General features: G+C 40.1%; 2 protein-coding genes across 2 annotated transcripts; both read left to right on the top strand.

Annotated features, from left to right (window-relative positions):
* Positions 1 to 441: 441 nt before the first annotated feature.
* Positions 442 to 6,442, top strand: mthfd2 (methylenetetrahydrofolate dehydrogenase (NADP+ dependent) 2, methenyltetrahydrofolate cyclohydrolase). The gene is made up of 9 exons (XM_028033702.1): positions 442 to 467; positions 1,049 to 1,228; positions 3,622 to 3,806; positions 4,566 to 4,688; positions 4,835 to 4,987; positions 5,086 to 5,193; positions 5,436 to 5,528; positions 5,614 to 5,739; positions 5,825 to 6,442. The coding sequence occupies exons 1-9, from the start codon at positions 457 to 459 to the stop codon at positions 5,971 to 5,973; spliced, it is 1,128 nt and encodes a 375-aa protein (XP_027889503.1). The 5' UTR covers positions 442 to 456; the 3' UTR covers positions 5,974 to 6,442.
* A 1,028-nt stretch (positions 6,443 to 7,470) lies between these two features.
* On the top strand, positions 7,471 to 9,276 carry arl6ip4 (ADP-ribosylation factor-like 6 interacting protein 4). Its single transcript, XM_028033705.1, has 5 exons — positions 7,471 to 7,727; positions 7,802 to 8,122; positions 8,340 to 8,457; positions 8,546 to 8,615; positions 8,699 to 9,276. The coding sequence occupies exons 1-5, from the start codon at positions 7,571 to 7,573 to the stop codon at positions 8,753 to 8,755; spliced, it is 723 nt and encodes a 240-aa protein (XP_027889506.1). The 5' UTR covers positions 7,471 to 7,570; the 3' UTR covers positions 8,756 to 9,276.
* The last annotated feature ends 1,377 nt before the right edge of the window (positions 9,277 to 10,653 follow it).

Here is a 10,653-nt window from a genome sequence, read left to right as displayed (position 1 = left end):
ACAAATGAAATATTTTATGTCATCCTCAATGACATAAAACAGTAAAGGTTTTAAGGTTTCTTTGTCAGACAAAATGATCTGACTTTAAACAACAGAACAGTACTGTTCTTCTGATGTTGTAAATTTGCCAACTATACAGTCTCTTATTCTTATTTTTTTTCCTGTGTTTATCTTAGTTGAAAATGCATGTCTCCATGTACCTTAATCCTGGAAAAGTTCATCACAAGTTCATCACTGCATGTGGTGAAGTTCTCGACTTCCGGTTTGAGGTGTATGCTTTTATTTTAGAGCTTTCACTTCCTGTTTAGTGCTGTTGTGTAGCAGTTAGCTTGTTATGCTAAAAGCACGGCAGTTAAAGCAGTTTGTAAGACGAAGCTTCGGGTTATTACGGTAGTTTGCTTTTTTACTTTTACAGGATAAGCTTATTGTTTCACAGCGGCAGCCCCTCCGATCCGAATGGTCAAAAGGTAATTGTAAAAATTATTTACTACTAACGTGTACTTTGTCTGTTAGTAATATGTTTATTTGGCTTAAACTTAAAATAGCAATGGAAATGTAAAATGATTAATAACACACATCTTGTATGTGTTTCAGCTCTTACGGTGGTGATATGTGGATTTTAATGCTAAAAATAATCCGCATATCAGTTAAGGTACTATATCAATTAATACCTTAATTCTAGAGGTATAACGATATTAATACCTTTATGAGGTTTTTAAATCTCATAAAACCATCAGTAAAACCTAATGCTGCAATTATAATTTATGTGTTCTCCAATGCAGAACTTATTTATTTATTTATGTATTTTTTTTTAATGGTCAGTCACATAAAATCGTAATAAATTAACATTTGTGGTTGTGACGCAATGTGAGAAAGAAAGTGCAGAGCAGAGAGGGTGTGAAAGCCTGAGCTTTGAACGGCTGAGGGGGCAGATAGCCTTGTGGGAAACCTATCGAGGGTGTGGGAGTGGGAGATAGAGGTGACGCAGGGACCGTGAGGGGAGGAGGCAGGGCTTTAAAGCCTCTCTGCTCCTCTTCCTCCCTCCCAGACGGTTCTCTGACAGGCTCGGTGGGGGAGGAGGAGCTCTCAGTGAGTGTTTCGTAACCAGCCGGTGGTGGTGTGTCTCCTTCCTTCTCAGAAGATCAGAAATGGCAACGATCAGGACTCTCAGGAAACTGTGCCAGCACGTCCAGCATCAAGTCTGTAGCCTGCACACGTCCGCCTCCAGGTGAGCCGACATTTCCGCCGGGAAAAAAACCGAGGGAAAGTAGTAGCACATTCATTCAGGGCACACGAAACGCTGCGGTCGAGCACATTTTAAAAGCCGGGCTCGATGTGCGTCCTAAGTTCTCCTCAGCACATCGCCTCTCTGTTACATTTAGTGCACACTGAGGATGAGCAGGTTGATTTTTACAAAGCGGTTTTCTGGGTTTCGCTGTACTAAATGTCCTCAGTTGTATTGGTTCTTCCCATACCGGTATACCGCCCCCAGCGGTATGCCGGTAACATTGCAGTTGGCTTGGCTGATGAAATCTGGAAGAGCGTTTGCAGGCTGGCGGTCTGAAGGAGACAAGTTTCAGCTGGGGACCGAGGTGTTGGGTTGCATTCGAGGAAAATCCATGCAGATGTTCGAGCACTTGAGTTGAATAAATATATTTAATAATAAATCCCAACAATAAAGAATGTATTATCTTTAATAATTTATTTAGTAAGTACATTTATTTTATATACATTTAGAAATGCATAAAGACTTGTAAACATGACTGTTTTCCATAATACTTAAAGTTAACAGAAGGAGCAACCATATATGTAATTAATATCACACGTGCATGAGAAACGTATCTGCACTGCAGTTTATCAAATGGATCCTAAAGTTTTCTTGGTCAAGTTCAGATCAGTTATGTTGCGTTCAGTTTGTGTGAGAAACAGTAGCTCAGCTCTGAGAATAACATAAATGTTCAAAGCCAAAACTTAATTTTAGTTCACAATGTTAAGTTTATACTAGAACAGTTTTGCTTATAGTAATCCATCCATTATTTTCTGCTTAATCTGGGTTGGTGTGTTGAAGCAGCATCCTCGGCAGAGACCCAGACGTCCCTCTGTCAAGCCACTTGGGCCAGCTCCTCCAGGAGAATCCCAATTACAACCAGAACACACCCTTAAGCCATTAAACAGTAAACCTGAATAGTAACTATGTATACTTTTTGTACACAACTTTTTTTTTTTTTTATTGTTTGTGGACACGTATAAAAAATTAACGAATGGATGAGTATGTATTTTTCTGGTTTAACCAAAATAAATGATTTCCTTAGTAAGCTGTGGTACCTTTTTCTTGCTTTAGCATGACAATATTCAGTCTTGCATGGTAAAATGGGTCATGCTGTCTGTCATCAGTTTCATCACACAGATGGTAAAGTCACATCCTGTGAAGGAATTTAGTGGGAGCGTGCTGTGTGCAGCCTAACCCCATGTTAAGAAACCAAATCTTGTGAGTGCTGCACATGATCTGGATGATCACAAGATGGATAATGTCAAACCAATGGTGTGTTGGACACATGTTGCTCCTTAACATCCAAACGTTTCCAAATTTGTCAACCTTGCATAAAAGCAATCGTGTTAATATGCACGATAAGACGAGAGTTGAGGTGCACAGTATATTTGAATCACGACCGTCTCTACAACATCAGTGTGTGCAGGAAGAACGGCATGGAAGCAATGTTTGTTTGGGTGTAATATTTCAGGTGTCCTACATAAAGATGGTCCTTTCCCATAATATATTTGGCCAGCTGGATAGACTTTCACTGCCTCACATCTACTGTAACTTAGACCCTACATGCATACCAAGATCAAAAAGCTCATGGGAAATAATGGGAAAACAACCAGAGGGAGAAAATTGTGGATTAATCCTAATCAATATCATCACTGCAGTAATTTTCTTTAATATGGCTACTAAAAAAAAAAGGCTATTAAAACTTAAACAAATCCTGAACAAACTAAAAGTGTAGCTGGTGGATAAATGTCTCCCAAGTCTGACTCAGGATAGTTTATGAATGCATCTGAAAGAGGAGTAAAGTTTTAAATCTGGAGTGAGAATCCTCTTTGACATTTCGCTGCCCTGCTGTCTCTACTCATTTGCTCCTGGTTGTGCTATTTTTTTCCCCCAGTTTTAATTGGTTTTGGCAGAGCAACAGAGGTGGTTACATCACCGGTGATGGCTCATTACTCTCTAGTTATTAGCTATTTGGTTATGTTTGTTGTTATGTAATGTAGCTGAACCTTGCAGAATTGGAACAAAGTAGTGGGGCAGCAGTGCATAGACCTATAAATACTGTATGTTAACTTAAGTCAGTTGGAGAGTTGTAGTTGGTAAATTTGGAAGCTGGAGCTGGTGCATCTCCAGCTGAGTGGCGCTCAGGTGTTAAATGTCCTGGTAAATCAAGACCACTTACACTTCCAGGAAGTAAGGTTTAAACTGGCACTGAACAGATCAACAGTTGAGATGAAGTCACGCTCCCAGCTTATTTTCCATGACTTCATTACTAATAATAGAAAATAAATGGTATACATTTCTCCCTCCTCTTTTTTTCCTGTGTAACACTTAACTGTGTTCCCCATTGTTAGGGCAGAGGCGGTGGTCATCTCAGGGAGGAAGCTGGCTCGTCAGATCCGGGAAGAAACCCGGGCCGATGTGGATCAGTGGGTCTTAGCCGGCAACAGGAGACCCCACCTGAGTGTCATTCTGGTTGGAGACAACCCAGCCAGTCACTCCTACGTTCTCAACAAGACTCGGGCTGCAGCCGACGTCGGTAAGCAGGGAGAACCATCTCCAAGTGTAAAAACAATTGGCACAATTTCAACTTTGACTCCTGGTGCAAAACCTCTTCAGTCACCAGGAGTTTATTTTTTAGCCTAATGGCCACAATTTGTTGCACTGTTAATAATTTAAATAAATAAATGTAAATAATATGTATATTATTCATCATTTTCTTATTTAAGTTGATAAGAGTGAGGAACTATTGTTTAGCAGTTTGTCACCTGCTGTTTCCCTGGGACATACATGTCATGTAATACAGATGCCCTGTTTTTCTCAAAACAGGAAGGACAAAAGAACACTGTATTCATGTAGCACAGACGTGTATTCATCTTTATAAATCAAGAGATGTCTAGAAAGAAAGTAGATGTTTGCCTGATATTAATATCTGCAGCCTGAGCAATAAATAAAAAGTTTAATACAATTGGAACTGTGATTGACAAGGCTGGAGGAGGACGACGCCATAACTAGAGGGCCTCATAAAACTCTCCAAAGCTAATGTTTCTTTAGCAGGTTGAGAACAATATATGTGTGCATATGTTAAAGGAAAAATTATAAGTTAACTGCTATAATGGGAGTGGGTGAAACGTAACTGTCCTGAAGTTCATCTGAATCTGATATGAGGAATAAAATGCCACTGAGGCCTGTAGTATGACTCCTCGTTTCAGAACAAGTGCACCTAATCGGAATATTATTAAAAATGAATTTTTTAATACTCAGTTTTAGTTCACACGCTGCTCTGTTACTCCCACAGGAATCTCAAGTGAGACAATTCTCAAACACTCAGAGATCAGCGAGGAGGAGTTACTGGACCTAGTCTATAAACTCAACACAGACCCTGGTGTGGACGGCCTGCTGGTCCAGCTGCCTCTGCCAGGTATGCTAAGAACAGATCAGACCTGTGGCTATAAGGAGCCTCTTGAGTCAGATTATCTACTTTCCTATTAGCCAACATGGAGATGTTTGACATCGTAAGTGTCTTATATTTGTCCAAACTCCTAACTTGTCACTATTTTCGCTCAGAGCACATTGACGAGCGCACGATCTGCAATGCAGTGGCTCCTAACAAGGATGTGGACGGCTTCCACGTAGTCAACGTTGGCCGAATGTGCCTGGATCAGTCCACCATGCTCCCTGCCACTCCCTGGGGAGTCTGGGAAATTATCAAACGCACAGGTAGCAGGACTGGCCCCTAGCTGTACGTGCTACAGTAATAATGGTGTTTTTTTTAAGAAATGAAATAAAATGTACCTATCTATATTTACGTCTTCCAGGTATTCCTACTTTTGGGAAGAATGTTGTAGTTGCCGGACGCTCCAAGAATGTGGGCATGCCCATTGCCATGTTACTGCACACAGACGGGCAACATGAGAGGCCTGGAGGTCAGTTGTACATCATCTGTTTGGATTTTTAAATGTTTACAATTTGTAACATGTAAAAGTCTTCACACCCCTTAACTTTTTCCACATTAGAATAAGAGATTCCAATGTATTTGACTGGGATTTTATGTGATTAACAAGCAGTGAACAAAGTGTGATCGATGTTTTTCAGCGTTATGATCAAACTTTAGGCTCTGTATGATGCACAGATTTTAACACCCAGTTTCTCTTCTGAACTGCTGCAGGCGATGCCACAGTCACTATTTCTCACCGTTACACTCCAAAGGAACAGCTTTGCCAGCACACTAAAATAGCTGACATTGTTGTGGCTGCTGCAGGTTTGTCTCTGTTTGCTTGCATCCCAAATCTTCCATTTATTTTGATTTGCATGTCTCATCTAATGGCTCTCAACACGGTTTTTAGGAATTCCCAACCTGATCACAGCGGACATGATCAAAGAGGGAGCTGCTGTGATCGACGTTGGAATAAACAGAGTGCAGGACCCTGTCACTGGAAAGAGCAGGCTGGTTGGAGATGTGGATTTTGAAGGTATGGGAGATGAACTTCGATTGGATTTCTGCATGAACTCACTCCTCCTGTGCCTTTGTAATTCATTTTTTCTGCCTGCTTTCAGCTGTGAAGAAGAAGGCTGGGTTCGTCACCCCTGTTCCCGGAGGCGTCGGACCCATGACCGTGGCCATGCTCATGAAGAACACCGTCAAAGCTGCTAAAAGTGTCCTGCTGTTTCCCCCAGAGAGGATCCGTGTGGCTGCCGCATCCTAATGGAGCCACACGGTAAACCTGAGCAACATGGACACATTCCTCCCAGCACCACCCTCTTGATTTCTTACTTGGAGCGGCGCAGTGAGCTCTACGTTGCACACAGACTGGAAAGATGATCGCTCGGAGGCTTTTCTTTCTACGTGTCAAGTCCAACCATTTGCAGCCTGTTACACTAACTCATGCAGCTGCATGTGCTTTGTAACAGTATTTATAATTTTTAAATGTACGTCTTTGATGGTTTTAAAGAGATGTTTCTATTTATTGCTACAGAGACAATATTTTACACATGAATGCAGACTCGTGGCAGTGTATGACTCTAAGCAGGTGAGCAGTGAAGCAGAGTTTTAGTTTAGCCTCACGCAAGTGTGTCAAGGGCTATCAGGAACAAGATTGTTAAAATACGAGCTTTAAAGATTCACTATTGCCTTGCAAAAAAAACTATGGAATAAATGTTGCATTTTTCTTCTCACATCGCTTCTTTTTGTTGAAAAATATTTTAAGACGGGGGGACTGTATTAAATGGTAAATGGGACCTGAAATGCTGGACTCACCTGAGACAGAATATCAAACTATGCATCTGGAAATGAGTAAAGTATTCACACCATTTGAACTTTTCACAATTTATTTTTTTTTATGTTTAAAGACAAAATTGACTGGGTTTGAAATGCTCAACCAGCACAAAATGTTGAAAATAAATGTGCAACTTTTACATGAAAACATCAGCACAGGTCATAGAGAAAGTTGCAGAGAAGTTTAAAGTGGTGAAAAGTTAACAAGTTTAGGAAATCTCAGTGCAATTTTTTTTTAATCAATCCTTTGAAAATAAATACTAGCAACACATTGCTAACACATGGATCAGAGAAGCCAAAAGGCACATGGTATCTCTGGAAGAACTGCAAAGATCCCCAGCTCAGGTGGGAGAATATGTTGACAGGACAACAGTTAGTCCAGTGTTACACAAATCTGGCCTTTATGTAAAAGTGACGAGAAGAAAGCTCCAAGAATTCTCATTTACCACAGGAAACGAGAAGACCAGAGTGATCAGATGACACAAACGTTCTTCTGCGGTGCCAACAGCTTCTCCAGCCGCAAGTAAAAATACAAGCAGTGGTAATAAATTAAATGAAAAGGCATGACTGGCACAAATATGTATACAACAACCGATTTTCAAGAATATATTATACCACAAAATACTCTTAAGAATTATGTCTTTAATAATTAAATATGCTTTCTTAGTTAATTATTTGAAGCGTATTGTCACACTAAAATAAACGTAATTTTAGACTATTAGCGCCTTCAGGCTTGATAATTTAAATAGTTGCGCCAGATTACATGCGAAAAAAACATTAGGGTTACACCGTCAGTACTTTCTTGTCGTATTGCGTTGCAAATATACTTTTAACAATTATATCTATTATTATCAAGTATTCTTAATTTAATTCCTCTAGGCAAGTTTTTGAGCTTTGTTGAAGGTTTTTGGACATTTAAGTAGGAACTAGGAACGTTTCTTGTGTCACGACGCTGAAATTACAGACGAACAAACTTCCGGACAACGTTTCCTGTAACTCAGCCTTTGTAAACAACTTGTGTTTCCGAAATGAATCGCACCAGATCATCTGACCGAGTTACTAGGGAGAAGAAAACAGAGAAAAAGAAACGCGGACAGTCTTCTTCTTCGTCGTCTTCCTCCTCCTCCTCTTCCAGCAGGGGCAGGTCGGCTAAGAAAATTTCTTCCACGAAGAAGAAGATGACAGGTTGGGACTGCTTTGTTCATTAAAAACCCACCAGAGAGGCTTATGAAGCATCCTGAACATGTGTTTCTCCTCAGATGGGAAAGAGCAACGAAAGAGGCGGAGGACGCGATCCTCATCTTCATCATCCACTTCCTCCTCTTCCTCTCCCTCTTCCTCCTCCTCAAGTGATGAGAAGAGAAAGAGGAAGAAGAGCAAAGCCAAGAAGAAGAAACTGAAGAAACAGAAGGCCAAGCTGAAGAAACAGAGGAAAAAGGAGAAAAAGAAGTTGAAGAAGAAGGAGAAGAAGCTGAAAAAGGAGGTGGAGGCGATGCAGAGACCTCCAGAGAAACCTCCATCCTACCTGGAGGTGATGCAGAATGAAGAAGAGGAGGAGGATGAGGTGGAGCTGGGGCCAGGTGAGACCTCACACTATGGAGGGTAGAGAAATATCTGTAACATGTTCCACAAATCTAAAGCAAATATTTGGGGAGATCAGTATGAACGTTTCTGAGTAAATAACATAATTTAAGAAGGTGTTCTCAATCTATTCGCTGTTTTCTGCCTGGCTCCACACTTTTCTCAAACCTGAGCTCCATGGAGCTGAACCGTTTAAACGTTTCTTGCGTTCCTCAGTCATGACCGACGAGCAGAAGGCCCGGCTCGCCACTAAGAGGCCTCTCACCAAGGAGGAGTATGAGGCCAGGCAGAGCGTGATCCGCAGAGTGGTGGACCCAGAAACAGGAAGAACCAGGTCTGACGAAGGATTAACTCTTATTCAACATTCGTAGGATAAAACTTTCCATCTTAGATTTTCAGATGTTTGATCTTCATCTGCCTAGGTTGGTGAGAGGAGAAGGAGAGATCATTGAGGAGATAGTGACCCGAGAGAAACACAAAGATATCAACAAGGTAAACAGAGTGTCATCAGTTTTAGGTGAAGGACACGTAGCCGCTGTTAGCTGGATGACAAAAATCTCTGCTTTGTCTCTTAGCAAGCTACAATGGGAGATGGGAATGCCTTCCAGAGAAAACTGGGAATGAAAAGGTAGAAGAAGAACCTCCAGAAGAAAACACAAACTGTCTACTTCCTGCTTGTTTCTGAGTCATTCTGATTCTTTTGAATATGATGTAGAGATTTTCACTGTTTGGGTTTAGGTTTATGCTTAGGTTGCAGACGCAGGTTTCTTTATTTTACAAAACACCGAAAGCATAATTTTATAAGTTATCACTAATATGAAACACAATAAATCACATTCAAACATTCCATGTACGTTTGTTACTGTACATCCATTTTACATACATATTTCTGTTTGATATAATGTGTTTTGTTTTTTAGATTTGGACCATTCTCTCAATTTTTCTAATTAGTTTTTGTTTTGTTTTGTCAAAGGATCCTGAAACCTATATTTTTGAAGTGTTCTGAGTCTCATGTATTCAAGTTTTCTGCCTTGGAGATATTTCAGGCTAATCACTCAACCTTTATCAAAATGTCTCTTTTAAGGCCACTAAACTCTGGCCTGGGAATTATTCAGGGTCTACTTTGGAAAATAAAGTTTGATTTTTCCAGGCATCATTCTTTTAGGCAAAAAATTGAAACTTGCACACTGGCAGGCTCTGTAAAAAAGCGTGAACGATGCTTTTTATAGAGCATCTTAAATTTAAAAATAATTATTTTATGGTCCACTGTGATTATATCAACACATAAACTTTTGCCTGGGTTGGGGTCAGGGTCATCCCAAAAGATTATTGTTATCCCACCTTATCTACTGTATATCCTATCTGGAAGATACTGGGACACCAGTGTGACTTTAAAGGGAGCCCAGTTTAACATCAACATGGATTTAGTGGATTGTGAACATGCCGCCATTAACCTGACAAGATGGACACCTTCTAGAATAACATTTTAAAATTGTACTAAGAGTTGAAGATGGTGGTGGTAGTATCATCATGCTGCGGGTCTGCTTCACTGCCTCTGGTCCTGGTGTGTCTTATAAAGTTTAAGGAGCCATTAGGAAGGACGACTACCTCAAAATAATCGTACCATTCAGAAAAAGAAGAGCTGAAGGATGAGGCATCTATCAGGCTCTAAGGATGTGACCTTTATTGAAACTCCCTAAGGCAGAAATATTTTATATAGTCCAGCACAATACGTGGAGTGGATGAAAATGAGTTAAAACAGCCCAGCATGGATAAAATAATAAATAAAATCTTGAAGGAATAAAATAACCACTGGTCAAAAAGCATTGCTCCTTCATAGCTTAAAGCTCAAAACAGTTCCAGACTTTTTCCACATTACATGTTGCTCCAATTCAGCCAGAGAGATAAAACTAGTTTGTTGCAAAAGTCACAAGTTAGCACAAGAAATTAGTCTTCACCGAACATCCTTCATTTGACACATTTCTGTCTGATATTTTAAATAGAAAAAAAGGCCACCATTTGTCAGTGCTTTATATTTTCTTTATACACTCTTCATAAAATCACAAGGGAATGAATAGCATCAAATATAATCCTACAAGATATGTGATCTGTACAATTCTTACATTTGCCAGTTTATAAATAAGTATATACAGTTTAACTGTTGGTGAAACATAGTTAGTTTTGGACTGAGCCACGTCAAAGGTAGAGACAGATTTCCTAAAAATGAATAAATATGTCACATTAGGTAGTTTTAAGTAGTTCATCTTTAAGGATTGGTGTCCTGCATGTTTTACATGTTGCGCTGATTCAACCAGAGAGGATTTTTAATGTACAGTTGCCCGTGGCGGAATAAGAAAAAGTGGCTCAAGTACCAGAGTCAACTCCAGAACAGCATTTTATCCTGTTCCTGAAACAGCCATCTATGAAGCTAGCAAACATTATTTCATTCATCTCAAATCAACTGTGTTGAACCAGGGGCACTTCTAAGAAATGCAGAACACTCATACAGCTGGACACCCTGAATTATCGT

Source organism: Xiphophorus couchianus, chromosome 12, assembly GCF_001444195.1.
Source record: "Xiphophorus couchianus chromosome 12, X_couchianus-1.0, whole genome shotgun sequence".
In the NCBI taxonomy this organism is placed as follows: domain Eukaryota; kingdom Metazoa; phylum Chordata; class Actinopteri; order Cyprinodontiformes; family Poeciliidae; genus Xiphophorus; species Xiphophorus couchianus.
This window is presented reverse-complemented; position numbering and strand designations above follow the sequence as displayed.